This window comes from Salmo salar, chromosome 13 (assembly GCF_965601325.2).
Source record: "Salmo salar chromosome 13, fSalSal1, whole genome shotgun sequence".
NCBI classification, from domain to species: domain Eukaryota; kingdom Metazoa; phylum Chordata; class Actinopteri; order Salmoniformes; family Salmonidae; genus Salmo; species Salmo salar.
The window spans coordinates 35,293,888-35,314,214 of NC_138303.1; the positions used below are offsets into that span (position 1 = coordinate 35,293,888).

A 20,327-nucleotide genomic window follows, 5' to 3' on the forward strand; every position below is an offset into this window, starting at 1 on the left:
AATCCAAGATGTCTGAATTATTTTGCAAGGCACTGTATATATTTTTTGGGGGGAGGGGGTTGTGGGCCCCCTGGAGGTCACCCCCCCCCCCCCCCCCCCCCCCCCCCAGATAGCATATGAACACTTCATAAGCCATGGCAAAACATTTCAAATTTCAAGAAATTTGCTGTGAAACCTCAGACTCATTGAAAGATGTGTAGAATAGCAGGAAATTAGCTTTAAAATTACAAAATTATCTCAACCTCACTGTAAAATGTGTAGAATAGCATGAAATTAGCTATTAAACAGCACATTTTTCTGTCTTCCCCATGACAATGTGTAGAATTGCAGGAAATGTGCTTTAAAGATAGACTCAGCGATATGAAGTAGATGCAGAAAGTAACAATTAAGATTGTTGAAGCACAAGGCTTAACTTCTCCCCTGTTTTGGTCCTGTAGCAGTCTGCATGCGCAGATACTGTGTGTGACTGTGTGAGAGCAAAGTCTTGCATCTTGCTCATCTCAATATCTGCGCTGCTGCTCGTTGCAACGTGATTTAGCTGAGTCTACCTCCAAAACAAACAACATTTTGTCTCAGCCTCATTGCAAAATGTGTAGAATAGCATGAGATTAGCTATAAAACTGCGAATTGTTCTCTTTGACCATGGCAAAATTTGTAGAATTTAGTGTCATTTGACCAAAGCACCGGTTCCAATCCAAGTACATTTGTTTGATGACATGAAAATAGAGCTCTTTGGCAATGCACACCAGTGGTCGGTTTGGAGTCAAAATGCATGAGCAGAAAAGAACCCCATACCTACTGTAAAATATGGTGGTGGATCTTTGATGTTATGGGGCTGTTTTGCTTCCACTGGTGCTGGGGCCCTTAGTCAACGGCATCATGAACCCAGTACCAGGATATTTTTGCCAAAAATCTGGTTGCCTATTTACATTTAACATTTACATTTAAGTCATTTAGCAGACACTCTTATCCAGAGCGACTTACAATGCCAGAAGGCTAAAACTTGGCCCCTAGTGGATCTTCCAGCAAGACAATAAACCCAAGCACACAACAAAATCCACAAAGAAATTGTTAATTGGCCACAAAATCAAAATGTTGCAATGGCCATCTGAGTACGGACTTCAAAACCATGGAAAACATGTGGTTTGAACTGAAGAGGGCAGTCCACTAGCACAGACGAAGGAAATCAAGGCTCTTGAAGGGTTCTGTATGGAGGAATGGTCTAAGATCCCTCCCAATGTGTTCTTCAACTCATACAACATTTCAGAAAAAGGCTCAGTGCCGTTATCCTTCTGTACCGCCCTGGCCATTGAGAGGGTTTTTTGTTCTCTATTTTTGGTTAGGCCAGGGTGTGACATGGGTGAACGTTCTAGGTTTCTTTTCCTATGTTGGTGGTTTTCTTTGTTTCGGCCGTGTATGGCTCTCAATCAGGAACAGGTGTAGATCGTTGTTGCTGATTGAGAGTCATACATAGGCAGCCTGTTTTTTCTTTGGGGTTGGTGATTGAATGTTTTCTGTTTAGTTTGTTCCTGACAGAACTGTTGCTGGTCGTTTTTTGGTTCTTTTTGTATAGTGTTCATTCGGTTATTAAAATCCTGTAAGATGAACACATCCTCCGCTGCACCTTGGTCTCATTTGAGCGACGGCCGTTACAGATTCACCCACCAACAACGGACCAAGCAGCGGAGGAAGGAGCAGCACCAGGAGAGGAGCATTATGGACTCCTGGACTTGGGAGGACATTTTGGACGGGGCAGGACCATGGGCTCAAGCTGGGGAGTATCGCCACCCGCAGTGGGAGATCGAGGCAGCGAGAGCGGAGAGGCAATGGTATGAGGCAAGGGAGCGCAACAGGCACGAGAGGCAGCCCCCCCCAAAACATTTTGGGGGGTCACACGGGGAGTGTGGCAGAGCCAGGATGGAATTCTGGGCCAACTCCCCGTACTTACCGGAAGCAGCATGGTACTGGTCAGGCACCGTGTTATGCTGTGAAGCGCACGGTGTCTCCAGTGCGCACTCATAGCCCAGTGCGCTATAGGCCAGCCCCCCGCAAGTGCCATGCGAGTGTGGGCATCGAGCCAGGGCGGATTGTGCCAGCTCAGCGCGTCTGGTCTCCAGTGCGCCATTTTGGTCCAGGCTATCCTGCGCCGGCTCTGCGCACTGTGTCTCCAGGGCGCTGGGAGGGCTCAGTTCGTCCTATGCCTGCGCTCCGCCCGTGCCGGGCAAGAGTGGGCATTCAGCCTGGAGTAGGGGTGGCAAGCCTACGCACCAGAACTCCAGTGCTCCCCCACAGCCCGGTCTATCCTGTGCCTCCTCCTCGGACCAGGCCTCCAGTGGGTCTCCCCATCCTGGTCTATCCTGTGCCTCCTCCTCGGACCAGGCCTCCAGTGGATCTCTCCAGCCTGGTGAGTCCAGTGCCTGCGCCCAGAGCCAGGCCTCCTGCATGTCTCGCAAGCCTGGTGAATCCTGGGCCAGAGCTGCCAGAGCCGCCCGCCAGTCCGGAGCCGCCAGAGCCGCCCGCCTGTCCGGAGCCGCCAGGGTCGCCCGCCTGTCCGGAGCCGCCAGGGTCGCCCGCCTGTCCGGAGCCGCAGCCAGGGTCGTTCGCCTGTCCGGAGCCGCAGCCAGGGTCGCTCGCCAGCCGGGCGCAGCCAGGGTCGCCCGCCAGTCCTCCGGCGCAGCCAGGGACGCCACCTAAGTGGGCTAAGCCGAGGGTGGAGCGGGGTCCACGTCCCGCACCAGAGCCGCCGCCGTAGGAAGGCCCACCCGGACCCTCCCCTTTAGAGTCAGGTTTTGCGGCCGGAGTCCGCACCTTTGGGGGGGTACTGTAACGCCCTGGCCATAGAGAGGGTTTTTTGTTCTCTATTTTTGGTTAGCCCAGGGTGTGACATGGGTGGGCGTTCTAGGTTTCTTTTTCTATGTTGGTGGTTTTCTTTGTTTCGGCCGTGTATGGCTCTCAATCAGGAACAGTTGTAGATCGTTGTTGCTGATTGAGAGTCATACATAGGCAGACTGTTTTTCCTTTGGGGTTGGTGGGTGAATGTTTTCTGTTTAGTTTGTTCCTGACAGAACTGTTGCTGGTCGTTTTTTGGTTCTTTTTGTATAGTGTTCATTCGGTTATTAAAATCTTGTAAGATGAACACATCCTCCGCTGCACCTTGGTCTCATTTGAGCGACGGCCGTTACACCTTCCAAGGTGAGGTATTGAAAACATGGGTGTCAATCATTTTGACCCCTACCTTTTTGAGATTGTTTTTATTACTTTCTCTGAGCAATTGCATTAGTATAAAATAATATAATTTCCCTTGGTTTTTAGCAGATAATATAGCTCAGTATTTGAATAATGTATTTTATACAGTCATTTTTGCTCATCTTTATCAAGGGTGTTAATAATTTCAGACCCGATTGTATATAGAGAGTTTGCGACTCTCTCCCTTTTTTAAAATCAACTTCACTTAAAATCACAAAAAGTAGAAAGATTGGAATTTCTCATTTGGTATGCAAATGTGGTGTTACCTGGCTTACACAATGCAGCCTGGTTCATTATGTAAATCTTTGAGTGATAAGAAATCTTTGAAAATTCTCTCACGCCAATGGGATGTTGTTTTATTCACAAATCACAAACGTTGTATAGATTCCATCAAAATACTGAAGGGAGCACATTTAGAAAACTCATCCTTTTACAATGAGAAGCCATGGCTGACAGCAAAGAGTTAACTGCCACTCTTCTTAAGAGGGGCGGGAAGTTACAGATGTCGTCACGGAGTTGCTCATACACCTGTAGCTAGGTAGAACCACATTCATCATACTGTTTACCTAGGTTAAAATAGCTCCTTATAAATATGACCTGAAGTCACATTGAAGCAAGCATTCCTACGCGCACACCCTCTGGCATGAATTTGTCAGTATAGTGAGAACTTTATCACAGATAAGGCTGGCTGGCCATGATGACCAACAACCTCGCCTCACACCCCACCAAGCAAGCCAGCTGAGGACTCTCTCTCCACTGTCAGAGCAGAAGAAAGCACTCCGACCACCTGATAGTGTTTGAGGCACGGCTCCAGGTATCCTGCCTAATCACCCTCTCTCTCTCTGACACATCATTGCCTCATGACCTGAGGGCCACAATCATCTGTTACAACCTGACGACTGAAACAGCCAACCAGAGAAGACCACTAGAAGAGAGCCTACATATTAAACTCATCCACCACCAGAGGAGCTTGGGACTTGAGCTTCTGCCCATCTGCATTGTGACTCACTGTGGAATTCTTCAGCACCTGCACAAGAAGTCCATTGACAGACGTGAAGACAGATATCCAGAGTGACAGTCTACCAGCTCAAACACCATCAGCAGCCTGCTTCTCTGACCAGGTATGTCTATGGACACGCCTGGGTTTGGGACAGATAGAGATGGATCTTTTTTATAATGAAGTGGTAGACTGTCTTGAACTATGCAAGGTGGGGATGGTGGAGATGTTGATCAGTATGATTACTATGAGTTATATTCTTGAGGATAACATACTATGGAACCAGTTTGATAGGAAGACTTTCAGACAGGGATTTACACTGTAGCAGTGGACTGTTGGAGTGCTGTATCTACCATGCCACTCTTTACAGAAGGGGTCACAGTTGTACTGGACAAAGTGTCATCAAGACACTGATGAAGAATGTTTGAAGGAAACACTGTATTCACTTTTTCACTCTGTTACTGTTTTTGGCAATTTCAAAGTCACTCCGATTTTCTTTGCAATATCAGAGGTGATAGAAAGAGAATCACGTGGCATTTTCATGCACCTCGGATATAAAGTTCACATGGTCTGTTTCCTTTTGATGCATTGACATTTCCTTGTTTTTCCTTGCATCCATGGAAAGTGCACAAAACTGCTGTTTAGTACGCACAGGTTAATCACACACCTGCAATGTTTTTCCGTTTTATTAAGCAGGCCCCAAGGGACACCAAACCAGTTCAACAGGTGTAATGAGTGTTTAACCACCCTCTTCTCATGAATGTGTGCCTGAATTCTGTTTGGAGGTTTAGACGACACACACACACACACAGATGCACACACACACACACACACACACACACACACACACACACACACACACACACACACTGAGAAATGATTTTTTAATGCTAGTAAAGTATCTAGATAAAGAAATAGGTGTGAATTTAAAGTAGCCCTCCCTTTGTTTAATGTGTAGGGGAATGAAATGAGTAATACATGACCAAATATCTTTCATATCGACTGAATGCCTCTGATATCACTTTAGCCATTGTTATCTATCAAGGTGTATTTTTGAACCCAGTGCTTTGTTCTAAAGAAGTATTTATTTCACATGTATACTATAGTCACACACGCACACATACCCACCAGGAAAACATAAAGATGGAGTGTGATTGTAAGACACTACCTTCTTCATTAGAATGAATATATCTCAATTCTCAAACTATTAAAACATTCATGATTTGTACATGGTGTTATACTCAAACAATACTTTCCCTTTATTGAACTATTTCATTTCCCATAGAAGGCCCCCACTTTACAGTATTTGGTCCTCCGGCTATTTTAACTTCCCTGTAATAACTCACCAATTATGTTACACTTAGTATTGGACATGATAAGCAATCAGCCAAAACCCCTCAAGCACTAAATAGTAATAAAAACCTAAATGCATTTCCCACTTTATCACACAAATGCACTATACTCTCATTTATACACCTTAGTGTCAATAGCAAGATACAGCACAAGTCATACATAGGTTGGTACATTCTGGTTCTAGTGCACAGAGACACAGCACTTCTCAACAGTCTCAATATTGAATTTATGTACAGTTTTTCATCTGAGCCCTTCTATTTGCTGGATCATTTTATAATATGTGAATACGGCCAGGGCAGTATTATGAGCGGTTGCGGTTTAACCAGCACGTCAGAGGATACAATGCCACCTCCACTTCAGCTGTTACTCACACCATGAATATGGGCTGGGTTATTTTTTGTCCACCTTTTGTCTAGTATGCTGTGAGGGCAGATACTTTCATTTTGCAATTAACCTCAAATACGTTTTGGTGACCTAAAAAACTTAACCTGGTCAGTGTCCACCAGTACCTGAGCAACCAGCCAAACACCCCAGGGCCTCAGTCTGTAAGTGCTGATTCAGCTATCATGGATACAGTATTGCATGACATTGTGGACATTTATATAAATGAACTTACTGTATATAAATTACAGTTTTTTTTCAATGATTTTGGTGCAAGTACTGTGTGTGGTAAATTTTCACAACTCTAAGTACAAATATCTAAACAGTTCATCAAGATGGCTCATGTTTCAAAACTCTAAGCACATTTTCAATTGACTGAGTACGACAAACAAATTCTCAAAGTCACTTGTTCCGTGCACCAAATCACTCTTTCAATTTGGATACCTGTTCATATTTGCTTTTCAAAATACAATACTCCAATTTTTATATGATTTTCTTTTCATTTGTTGACAATACATTTAACTATCACTTTATCAATCTGCTCAAAACTGCTAACTGCTGAATCAAAATCGCATATCAATTTCCTCCCGAGTGGCGTAGCGGTCTAAGGCACTACATAGCAGTGCTTGAGACGTCACTACATCCTGGGTTTGATCCCAGGCTGTGGCACAGCCGGCAGTGACCGGGAGACCCATGAAGCAGCGTACAATTGGCCCAGCATCGTCCGGGTTAGAGGAGGGTTTGGCCAGCCAGGATTTCCTTGTCCCATCGCGCTCTAGTGACTCCTTCTGGTGGGCCGGGTGCCTGCAAGCTAACTTCGGTCGCCAGTTGGATGGTGTTTCCTCCAACACATTGGTGCGGCTGGCTTCTGAGTTAAGCGAGCAGTGTGTCAAGAAGCAGTGCGGCTTGGCAGGGTTGTGTTTCAGAGGACGAATGGCTCTCGACCTTCGCCTCACCCAAGTCCGTAGGGGAGATGCAGCGATGGGACAAGACTGTAATTGGATATCACGAAATTGGGGGGGAAAGGGGTTAAAGTACCAGCAAAACAAAATATGTGCTGAACACTGTACAATTCTATATTTTTACATCATAAATGTATCAACTGAAATCCATTTATGTTCGAAAGTAAAACCAAATCATATATAGATGTGGCTGTAAATACTACATCATCGTCCTCCATCAGCCAGTGTGCTTCAATATTTCAAAGTGGAAAGAGGCACTATGTGCTACCATTTGGAATTATAGTGTGTTGTACAATGCACTGCTAAAATACCTGGGTTGTATATAACAATATATTCCACTCATCTGAATTTCATTGATACACTGTGAGCTGATTCATTTCGCCTGTCACGTCCTGACCCTAGTAAGATGTAATTTTCTACAGTAGAGTAGGTCAGGGGGTTTGTGTTTTTCTATATTTTCTATTTCTATGTTTGTGTTGTAGGTTTTCTATTTCTATGTTGTTTTTTGGGTTGATCTCCAATTGGAGGCAGCTGGTCCTCGTTGCCTCTGATTGGAGATCATATTTAAGTAGGGGTTTTTCTTCCTGGGTTTTGTGGGTGAATATCTTTTGAGTAGTGTTTGTTTCTCTATGCGTCACAGTTTGTTGTTTTTGTAAATTCAGTTATTTTGTGTATTGAAAAAGTTTCACGGCTTTATTAAATATGTGGAACTACAAACACGCTGCGCCTTGGTCCGATCCTTTCGACAGCCGTGACATTGCCAAGGAGAGAGACATGCGATGCTGTATCAGTTTACTTAGAAAGGTGATTTTCTACAATGTTGCATAGGGCAGAAATGGAATACACAGCACCTTGCTACACAAATATACATTTTTACAGTAGCCAACTGCTTTACAATACCCCTACAATACCCTTATATCTGATCATTTGTTCCACGTATGTACTGTATAAAGATAATGAAAGTGTAAGACTGACATGTTTCTTAACATGGTCTCAACCTGTCATCGGTTTGCAAAAACAAATTGCATGTCAAGTTATAGTCAAATACTAGAAATGTGTATCTTGTATTTTTTGCTATTGGATTAAAAGGTAGTTAAAATTAGTAAATGGTGAGGCTATCATTATTTGGTCCTGTGTTGCTCAGTTGGTAGAGCACAGCACTTGCTACACCAGTGTTGTGGGTTTGATTCCCACGGGGGACCAGTTAATAAAAGTATGAAAAATGTATGCACTCATTACTGTAAATCACTCTGGATAAGAGTGTCTGCTAAATGACGTAAATGTAAATTTGATGTATTGATGGCTAAACAAAATGTTCTCATGGTATTTAAACGAAAATCAAATCATCATATTTATTGGTTGCATACACATATTTAGCAGATGTTATTGCGAGTGTAGAGAAATGCTTGTGAATATAGCGTGAGAAATAACACACACAAAAAAATAATACTGCAAAGTTGCTTAGAAGCCAGGAACCAGGCGACCATGTCTATCAGTGCCATTTTATTTTTATGAACTCTAATCAAGAGTTCTGAACATAAGAATTGGGACATTACAAGTGAATCAGTTTAGAGTTTTGTAGTTTTGAAAATACACCACTTACATCTGAAAAATGTGCCAAAGTGATTGAAAAGAACTGATATACAGTGCCTTCAGAAAGTATTCAGACCCCTTGACTTTTTTCACATTTGTTACATTACAGCTTGATTCTAAAATTGATTAAATAGGTTTTTTCCCTCATCAATCTACACACAATACTCCATAATGACAAAACAAAAACAGGTTTTTAGAAAATTTTGCAAATGTATGAAATAAAAATCCCGGAAATATGACATTTACATAAGTATTCAGACCATTTACTCAGTACTTTGTTGAAGCACCATTGGCAGCGATTACAGCCTTGAGTCATTACATTTACATTTTAGTCATTTAGCAGACGCTCTTATCCAGAGCAACGTACAGTAGTGAATGCATACATTTCATACATTTTTTTCGTACTGGTCCCCCGTGGGAGTCTTTGGTATGACGCTACGAGCTTGGCACACCTGTATTTGGGGAGTTTCTCCCATTCTTCTCTGCAAGATCCTCCTCTAGCTCTGTCAGGTTGGATGAGGAGCGTCGATGCAATGCTATTTTCAGGTCTTTTCAGGTTTTGAGAGTCTTAAGGTGCCTTTTGGCAAACTCCAAGTGGGCTGTCATGTGCCTTTTACTGAGGAGTGGCTTCCATTTGGCCAATCTACCATAAAGGCCTGATTGGTGGAGTACTGCAGAGATGGTTGTCCTTCTGGAAGGTTTTGGTACCCTTCCCCAGATCTGTGCCTTGACACAATCCTGTCTCGGAGCTCTAAGGACAATTCCTTTGACCTCACGGCTTGGTTTTTGCTCTGACATGCACTGTCAACTGTGGGACCTTATATAGAAATCATGTCCAATCAATTGAATTTACCACAGGTGGACTCCAATCAAGTTGTAGAAACATCTCAAGGATGATCAATGGAAACAGGATGCGCCTGAGCTCAATTTCAAGTCTCATAGCAAAGGGTCTGAATACTTATGTAAATAAGGTATTTCTGTTTTAAATTATTTATACATTTATAAACATTTCTAAAAACCTGTTTTCACTTTGTCATTATGGGGTATTGTGTTTAGACTGATGACAAAAATGTATTTCATCCATTTTAGAATAAGGCTTTAACAACAAAATGTGGAAAAAGTCAAGGGGTCTGAATACTTTCCGAATGCACTGTATTCCCATTGATTCTTGAAGAATATAACTTAGAAATGTCTCATGAGTTTACCCCATCAGAACCCAAAATATCATCTTGTTTTAATCAAATGTTTGTAAACAATATAAAGGTAAACAAGTGCTGTATAGCCTCAAAACATGGTTAAAATTGTTATTTTGATATCATGGATGGTCAGTCCTTGCATCTATAGCTCTGTCTATGAATTTGAAAGTGGTTACATTCTTCCAGGCCCATCCCTCAGTTTTCTTTTTAACCAAAACAGAGGGCAGGTGACCACTTTGTTATTGTATCAATTAAGGATTCTAGCTTTTAATGGGACAATGCTACTTACTTCACCCTAGATTATCACCTCTTAACCCAGTGATTATAATGGATAGACTGGATGTCAGTATACTCACATGTAGTATCATTTAATGCATTAGCACCCAGTCTTGACATTACATGATGTCTGTTACCTTGTGTTTAAGTGATAATGTCTGAGAAGCCGGTGTCCATGAACAACGCAATTAAACCTAATTGCTCTGGATAAGAGTGTCTGCTAAAATGTAAATAACAATTTACATATTTTCATTAAAAACATAATTTTTATGAATTTATTCAGACTATTTCATCCTTCCACGATATATAGTACCGACACAAATCTAAGGTTGCTAGCCAAGCCGGCTGGTAGTATGTTCTATCGGTTCGGTTGCCAGAGACGCGACACGGTCTTAAATCTTTTTGTTCTGTATCTATGGACGTGACCCAGTCCCTTGTTCTATTGTCAATGTTCTTATTGCTATCTGGGAAACTACGGCTAATTTACAATCACGTCAAACGGTGCAGCCAGAATAACAGCAAAGTAGCTGCATTTGCATTTGTTTAAGCTGTTTCCTAGTGACATTTATTTGGATACATCCATAACAATGAGCTAATGATGAGTGATTTCGTCTGGCATAGAAAATGTGCTCTCTCTCAGGACACTGTTGTTCAGAGGACCTAGCCAACAACACAGCTAACACAATCACTTCAAACTAAAGCTGGAAAGACTGCAAACTGGCTGCACTTCATTTAGTTTGACCTGTTTTCTATTGACATTTGCATACATCCATAAAGATTATGCCAGCAGATTCATGATTTTGACTGTCTGAGAAAAGCCGTCTGCCTGTCTGTCTCGTCCAGACACGTTCATTACTATGGGACAGCTGGAGATCAAATTTGAATATTGAAACAATGTTGCAAATGTCGGAGAGACAGACAGCAAGGCTTATACAAATCTCCACTGTTGGAAACTAAATGTTAGTCTAAAAGAAATGTGAGATAATGTCTAGATGCTTTTTATAGTGGAGCTCAAGTTTATAAGTTGCCTGGCTGGGCTGATGAGACAGTGGATTGCGCAGTCAGATGGAACAGAGTGAATAGGCATTTTAACATCATAGATTTAGCCAGTGGTAATTTGTGGAATAGACACCATCTGGAATCCATTTTTAACCAATCAGCATTCAGGATTAGACGCACCCTTTGTATAATCTCACAGAACCAACTATCAAACTAACTGTCATTTGTCACTTGTAGCGTTAGGGTAAAGCCCATTTATGCTTGATCTGTAAGTGTGGTCTCAGGCTCCATGTGGAGGATGTGATGTAATCGGAGCCTCTGGCGGCACGTAAAGGCCAAATTGAGCTCCTTACTGCATCGCTGTGTGCCTCTCACATTTTGTAACAATGTAGAGGGCTCCTTATAGCTCCGCACTGACATGATTGGTTGACAGTAGAACACTTCCTTGACAACTTCCCTCACTTCTGCTCCGCGAAGCGCTTAAAGTATGAATGCCTTGACTTCTGCAGAGGCCATATCCCCGTAAATTCTGCTCGGCCAGTGCAGACGTTGGATTGACCAAGCAGCGTCTGCATTGGTTGTGCAGTGCCTTTCAGTGTTTCTATAGCTCTGACTAGGGGAAGAGGTTACTGATAACATGACAAAAAGTCAGCCCTATGAAATTCTTACACACCATACTCAAACGTGCTACTCTACATAATGAAGTGTTGTTTTTATGAACATTTCAAAGAAAGTACCAACAGAACAAACAACATTAATGAAATGTCATGTTTGCTTTAGGATTACTACTGTTTAATATTTTGACATTTGGATATGGTTTCAATGACGCATTAAGACAGCACTGTCTGAGGGAAAAGCTTGCCATGTGAACTTGAAAAGGAAAATAAGCCAGTCCAACAAAGTGACTAGAAAATTCTAATTAGAAATTGTCACTCATGGATGACAGTTGATTTTTTTTCACCAGACAGGATAAAAAAAGCACTTTTCTTACACCTTACATTTGTTATGTCGATATGTGAATAGTTTGCCATCAAGTTTGCTATTGTTTTGAGACCTTTTGGAAAGGATATTTTTGTGTATCCTGTATAAATCCCTTTATATAACATGCCTGATGAATGTCTTCCTTTCTGATCTCCAGCACTGTTGAAGCTATGGGGAGTCCAGGCTGTGATTGCGTGGGGAGCACAGTGCCCCTTCCCCTGATGAGTTTCAATGACTACCCCTACAGTGTGTCTGCCCTGAGGGCCTGGGAGGAGGAGGACACCAAGCCGCCCCGTGGACTGATAAGTGTGCCTAAACACACCGCTCCTGAACGCAGCCTGCAAGGGGTGTTCCTGCCCTGCTCTGACATGCTCCTCACTGAAGACAGCTTGTGGCTGTTGAAGAAGAAAGGGGCAGCACCCCCTGAGCCCCCCTGTAAGCCCCTGGAGCAGTGCCCTGTCATCGACAGCCAGGGCATGGGGGTGAGCCTGGGATTGGAGGTCCCCTCTGGGCTAGAGGGACAGGTGGAAGAACGCTGTCTAGAGCAGGTCCAGAGCATTGTGTTGGGAGAGGTAATGAAGGACATAGAGACCGCCTGCAAGCTGCTCAACATTACCCCAGGTAGGAAAACTGTTTAACTACGAAGTTATTGTGTGCCTGTAATTTGTTACCATATTGTTACCATGGTATTACGGTTATTATTACTGTTATTACTGTGCTGTAAACTATGCTACTGTTTCATACAGTGCCTTCAGAAAGTATTCAGACCCCTTGACTTTTTCCAACATTTTGTTACGTTACAGCCTTATTCTAAAATGGATTAAAAAAAAAAAAAATCCTCAGAAATCTTCACACAATACCAGCATAATGACAAAGTGAAAACAGGTTTTTGCAAATGTATTAAAAATAAAAAACAGAAATACCTTCTTTACATGAGTATTCAGACCCTTCGCTATGAGATCAATTGATTGGACATGATTTGGAAAGGCACACACCTGTCTATATAAGGTCCCACAGTTGACAGTGCATGTCAGAGCAAAAACCATGACGTCAAAGGAATTGTCCGTAGAGCTCTGAAACAGGATTGTGTCGAGGCACAGATCTGCGGAAGTGTACCAAAACAATTATGCAGCATTGAATGTCCCCAAGAACACAGTGGCCTCCATCATTCTAAAATGGAAGAAGTTTGGAACCACCAAGACTCTTCCCAGAGCTGGCCTCCCAGCCAAACTGAGCAATCGGGGAAATGGGCCCAGGTCAGGGAAGTGACCAAGAACCTGATTGGTTCAGTGAAGCATGGTGGTGGCAGCATCATGCTGTGGGGATGTTTTTCAGTGGCAGAGACTGGGAGAGTAGTCAGGATTGAGGCAAAGATGAACGGAGAGAGATCCTTGATGAACACCCGCTCCAGAGCACTCAGGACCTCAGACTGGTGTGAAGGTTCACCTTCCAACAGGACAACGACCCTAACCACACAGCCAAGACAACGCAGTAGTGGCTTCGGGACAAGTCTCTGAATGTCCTCGAGTGGCCCAGCCAGAGCCTGGACTTGAACCCGATCGAACATCTCTGGAGAGACCTGAAAATAGCTGTGCAGCAACGCTCCCCATCCAACCTGGCTGAGCTTGAGAGGATCTGCAGAGAAGAATGGGAGAAACTCCCCAAATACAGGTGTGCCAAGCTTGTAGTGTCATACCCAAGAAGACTTGAGGCTGTAATCGCTGCCAAAGGTGCTTCAACAAAGTATTGAGTAAAGGGTCTGAATATTTATGTAAATGTGATATTTCTGTGTTTTTTTTTTTACAGTTTTTTTCTTTGTCATTATTGAGTATTGTGGGTAGATTAATAAAGATTTAAAAAAACGATTGAATCAATTTTAGAATAAGGCTGTAACCTACCAAAATGTGAAAAAAGGCAAGAGGTCTGAATAGTCTCCAAAAGGGATAGACCTCATGTCTCTATCAGTCTCAGGGCCTGTCATGTTCACAACAGTTAAACATGTGACCTGTCACTGTCTGTAGAATGACAGAGAATAAGGATAAAAGAGCACTGAGAAAAGTCTCACAGTTGAAATACCCCATTATCCACTGTCAGATCTTACTTATAGGAAAGCAAACAAAACAGTAAAGGTCACCATTTACTGTAGGGTGCCCTTTTTTATGCGACGTTGTGACTTCTATGCTAATAAATAAGACTTCTATGCTAATAATATACACTGCTCAAAAAAATAAAGGGGACACTTAACACAATGTAACTCCAAGTCAATCACATTTCTGTGAAATCAAACTGTCCACTTAGGAAGCAACACTGATTGACAATACATTTCACATGCTGTTGTGCAAATGGAATAGACAACAGGTGGAAAGTATAGGCAATTAGCAAGACACCCCCAATAAAGGAGTGGTTCTGCAGGTGGGGACCACAGACCACTTCTCAATTCCTATGCTTCCTGGCTGATGTTTTGGTCACTTTTGAATGCTGGCGGTGCTTTCACTCTAGTGGTAGCATGAGACGGAGTCTACAACCCACACAAGTGGCTCAGGTAGTGCAGCTCATCCAAGATGGCACATCAATGCGAGCTGTGGCAAGAAGGTTTGCTGTGTCTGTCAGCGTAGTGTCCAGAGCATGGAGGCGCTACCAGGAGACAGGCCAGTACATCAGGAGACGTGGAGGAGGCCGTAGGAGGGCAACAACCCAGCAGCAGGACCGCTACCTACGCCTTTGTGCAAGGAGGAGCAGGAGAAGCACTGCCAGAGCCCTGCAAAATGACCTCCAGCAGGCCACAAATGTGCATGTGTCTGCTCAAACGGTCAGAAACAGACTCCATGAGGGTGGTATGAGGGCCCGACGTCCACAGGTGGGGGTTGTGCTTACAGCCCAACACCGTGCAGGACGTTTGGCATTTGCCAGAGAACACCAAGATTGGCAAATTCGCCACTGGCGCCCTGTGCTCTTCACAGATGAAAGCAGGTTCACACTGAGCACATGTGACAGACGTGACAGAGTCTGGAGACGCCGTGGAGAACGTTCTGCTGCCTGCAACATCCTCCAGCATGACCGGTTTGGCGGTGGGTCAGTCATGGTGTGGGGTAGCATTTCTTTGGGGGGCCGCACAGTCCTCCATGTGCTCGCCAGTGGTAGCCTGACTGCCATTAGGTACCGAGATGAGATCCTCAGACCCCTTGTGAGACCATATGCTGGTGCGGTTGGCCCTGGGTTCCTCCTAATGCAAGACAATGCTAGACCTCATGTGGCTGGAGTGTGTCAGCAGTTCCTGCAAGAGGAAGGCATTGATGCTATGGACTGGCCCGCCCGTTCCCCAGACCTGAATCCAATTGAGCACATCTGGGACATCATGTCTCGCTCCATCCACCAATGCCACGTTGCACCACAGACTGTCCAGGAGTTGGCGGATGCTTTAGTCCAGGTCTGGGAGGAGATCCCTCAGGAGACCATCCGCCACCTCATCAGGAGCATGCCCAGGCGTTGTAGGGAGGTCATACAGGCACGTGGAGGCCACACACACTACTGAGCCTCATTTTGACTTGTTTTAAGGACATTACATCAAAGTTGTATCAGCCTGTAGTGTGGTTTTCCACTTTAATTTTGAGTGTGACTCCAAATCCAGACCTCCATGGGTTGATAAATTGGATTTCCATTGATTATTTTTGTGTGATTTTGTTGTCAGCACATTCAACTATGTAAAGAAAAAAGTATTTAATAAGATTATTTCTTTCATTCAGATCTAGGATGTGTTGTTTAAGTGTTCCCTTTATTTTTTTGAGCAGTATATTATTATTATTATTATTATTATTATTATTGTTATTATTATCACTGCATTGTTGGGAAAGAGCTCTCAAGGTAAGGATTTTACTGTACTGTTTTACAGCTGTTGTATGCTGTGCACGTGGCGCTGAAACTTGAAACTTTAATACTTCTGACGCTGGGCTAAGCCCAATGACAGAAGTGTCTGGGGCCTCTCCGCCCTGTGCAAATGCCTCTGTTGACAATTCAGAATTTCACATGCCTCATTTCACATGCTCACTCACTCACTACCTGTCATAGGAAAGACAAATATCAGTTCAGAAATTGTATACAGTACAATGTACCTCATCGCCTCTGCAGAACCCATGGAGTGGAACTGTGGGAACGTCCAGAAGTGGCTGCTGTGGACAGAGCACCTGTACAGACTACCCCAGGTGGGAAAGGTGTTCCAGGAGCTCAGTGGGAAGGACCTGTGCTCCATGACAGAGGAGGACTTCAGGCAGCGCTCAATGCAATGTGGAGACCTGCTGTTTGCTCACCTGGACATCTGGAGATCAGGTAGGGCAACTGACAACCTTGAACGAATCTGTTATTCAGACTGTGGTATATATACACTGAGCGTACACAACATTAGAAACACCTTCCTAATATTGAGTTGCACCCCCTTTTGCCCTCAGAACAGCCTCAATTTGCTGGGGCATTGACTCTACAAGGTGTCGAAAACGTTCCACAGGGTTGCTGGCCCATGTTGACTCCAACGCTTCCCACTCTTGTGTCAAGTTGGCTGGATGTCCTTTGGGTGGTGGGCCATTCTTGATATACATGGGAAACTGTTGAGTGTGAAAAACCCAGCAGCGTTACAGTTCTTGACACACTGAAACTGGTGCACCTGGCACCTACTACCATACCCCGTACAAAGACACTTAAATATTTTGTCTTGCCCATTCACCCTCTGAGTGGCACACATACACAATCCATGTCTCAATTGTATCAAGGCTTAAAAATACTTATTTAACCTGTCGCCTCCCCTTTATCAACAATGATTGAAGTGGACTTAACAAGTGACATCAATAAGGGATCATAACTTCCACCTGGATTCACCTGGTCAGTCTATGGCATGGAAAGAGCAGGTGTTCTTAATGTTTTGTACGCTTATATTATAATATGGCATATATTTAATTTATGGTGTGCGTCATTCCATTGAAAATTATTGAATGTTTTATAGCCACAAGCCAAAGCCTTGGCTCATTCACTATATAGATAGTACTGTAGTTTTCAGATATTTTCTTAGTCATATGTTGAGATAACAAATGCGTAATCCTGTTCAATGTTGTTTTTGTCACAGCTGCGTGCATGAAAGAGTGTTGCACACCAGGAGATACCAAGTTACATGGTGCTGAGGAGACGTGTCCAGAGGCTGACTCATCCTGCTCAAGCCAGCCCATCCACCTGTGGCAGTTCCTTAGACAGCTGCTCCTCAAGCCACACAACTATGGACGCTGCATCCGCTGGCTCAACAAGGAGAAAGGTGAGTGGGCAGGGGAAAGAGGGGGGAGTCCAGACAGGTGTATGGTGTAGCCTGGAATTTCAGCCTGTTCAGGTGGGATAGAGTTTTTGGCCTGGATCATGACATCACAATCTGATCTGATTATTCTGACCAATGACCAGTCATCTTTTATTTTGCATATGATTCCTCCTTTGAAAGGGTAGGCTCTAGACTCTAGATTCAAGACGGTCCGATGCGCCAATCAGGGCGGTGTATGTAGATATATTTAAATTCCTATAAACACGCCCACAGGCACAGACTGAGCATTTCAATGACAAAAGGTTCTTTTTATATTTTTATGAAATAGACACAGACATTAATTTATTAAAAATATAGTGATGATTTAAAAGCTAAAATAAAAAGACTGGATGGGGGCTTTAAAGCTGAGGGTGTCCTAAAATGTACACTGTAAGGGTGAGAACATTTGGCCATGTGAACTGACTTGGGTTATTAAACATTTGGGGCTTATTGTCCATTGGTTGCTGAAAAAAGTGAAATGTTCCATCTCTTGCATTTTATTTTTCCTTTAATCATCAGGTATCTTCAAAATCGAAAACTCGGCTCATGTAGCCAGGTTATGGGGCCTCAGAAAGAACCGTCCAGCTATGAACTACGACAAGCTGAGTCGCTCTATCCGACAGTACTACAAGAAGGGCATCATCCGCAAGCCTGATGTGTCCCAGAGACTGGTCTATCAGTTTGTCCACCCTGTATGAAACTGTTGAGCAGCCAGCCAGAAGAGGAGAACACGAGTGGTGATGACTGGTGACAACTGAAAAAAGCCTCTAACTGCTGTTTTAGCTCCAGCATTAACAATGCACTGTATAGACTGCCTCCTGCATTGTGCACTCCTGCCTAATTTCAATATTCTTATGTGTAACCTGATTGCATATGGGAATTTATTGTCACATTGCATTAGATATGTAATGTTTTACATTTCCAATATTGTTGAAACAATTTTAATATTAATTGTCCAATATTTCATTTTTACAAATGTCAATTCCATATGTTTGTATACTTTGATTATGAACTCACATTAATCACCAGTACATCAGCTACTATTTATTTCTTCATTTGTAATGGTTGCTCTTTTTAGTGCCATTTACATTTCAACATGTCCCTCCTTACAACCCATAGCACTTACAAATGTTACGATTTACATAATTAGTTCTCTGAAGCTTGCTTAGGAAACTACAGTGGACTAAGCTATGGTGAATATACAATGTACTATAGAATGGATTGAATATGTTCACTGCTGATCTCTAGTAGCAGTCCAATGTTAAGGCCACTTCCTGGGTCACAGTCACAGTAGTTTACCCCATACAGTAGGGCCAATTATGATCCTGATGTAGATTTGTAATATTACAGATCTCATTGAACTGAAATTATTTGACTCCGGTGCCCATTCCCTGGCGGAAGAATACAGTCTAATAAGAATTAGTGAATACAGTGAACTGCTGTAATACAAGCATTTCAATACCACTGCCACATTTCAAGTGCTAGGAACTGTATGTAGAGTCGAATACCTGTGTCAGAGATTTAGTGACTGGATACATACAAATGTTGGAATATAATATTGCATATTTATAATGACAATGTGTAAGAATGTGTTTAAATACTGAATGTGTTTAAAACAAAGCAGCCTTTTTTCATCAAGCACCCTAAGACTACAATCATAGCATTTCATAACCCATAATGCACAGTCAAAATGCATTCAAAAAACACACACAGGACACAAAACATTTTGTTTGTATTCTCAACAAACTTGTTTTCCCCTTTCAAACCAATATCGTAATATTGACACCATCACAACAGCTTTGATTCAGAATATCATCCTTATAATCATCTTTATGCATATTTAAATGAACCTTGTGTTACATTAAGATGAACAGGCACTACACCAGTTAGGAGATCAAATTACATCACTAACTATAAACATACACACGTCTGCTAAGACAGGGGTTTCACAACATGAGCCGTGTCCCTCTTGTGTGCATAAGGAAGAGAAAAATCAACGTAAAAAAGCATTTACATATTCACCATTTTTACTGCCTCAATGTAGTTAGGTTTAATTTCCAACTCAACACAGTTGTACAGTTACAATAGAATATAATCCTTAAATTACATCATCATATACAAATCTGACAGCGTGGGGTAACATCACGCTCTTATATGGTACATTGACAATTCCATTGCGATGCAATTCATACGATATGGTACCTATTACCTAATATGCTTTCCATTGCTGTTATTTTGTTGTAACACATTTGCATGTATGACACAACATTTTGTCTTAGTATTTGATCACTTGCATTTTTTTTATATATTTTTTTTTTTACAGTTACACAACTCATACACGCTGGATGATAAAGATTTTTGTTTCCCAAAAAATATCTACCCGAGGTGTGTGTGTGTGTGTGTGTGTGTGTAAAGGCTATAAGATCATTTGATGATATTAGTTATTTTTGCTGGGCAGTTTACACTAAGATACATAACTTGTGAGCTGGTGATGTGTTCTCTCAACAGTGATACCAAGACCTGGTGAAATCTCCTCTGAAGCCATAACCTAAACACATCTTGCCAATATAATAATGTTCTATGACATAAAACTTGAGGTTTAACCTCATGTCCATGACCCCTGTTCTGTGCAAAGCTTTCTGCTCTCACAACATTATTGCATGTCTGATTTAGATAGTCCACCATTGGCAAAAATATTTGCATCAGACAACATCTGATAAGCTAGATTTGTCAGCAAGTACTGTAGTATTTTCTGTATATACAGTACGTGTATTTAAAGCAGGGGCTGAGTTAGGTGTGAGCATGTGAAGTATACTACCAGGAGAAATCTAAAGTAGAGTTAATTACTTCTGTCAAATAAAGGATTTCTGATATACTGTAGTCACTGTGGTATGCTCTTGTCTTCCCCCCTGTGGATCAACTATTGAATGATCAAATAAATACTGAGCCAACAGGTAGCAGTTAGTTGCATGACAGGGTTATGTGATATGTGAGTTATTGCATGAGGAAAGAGT

General features: G+C 42.7%; 1 protein-coding gene across 1 annotated transcript; it reads left to right on the forward strand.

Moving 5' to 3' along the window:
- Nucleotides 1-3,854: 3,854 nt before the first annotated feature.
- LOC106566918 (SAM pointed domain-containing Ets transcription factor) lies at nucleotides 3,855-20,186 on the forward strand. The gene is made up of 5 exons (XM_014135522.3): nucleotides 3,855-4,367; nucleotides 12,142-12,605; nucleotides 16,110-16,307; nucleotides 17,095-17,277; nucleotides 17,833-20,186. Exons 2-5 carry the CDS (start codon nucleotides 12,155-12,157, stop codon nucleotides 18,009-18,011), a joined length of 1,011 nt encoding a protein of 336 aa, XP_013990997.2. The 5' UTR covers nucleotides 3,855-4,367; nucleotides 12,142-12,154; the 3' UTR covers nucleotides 18,012-20,186.
- Nucleotides 20,187-20,327: the final 141 nt, after the last annotated feature.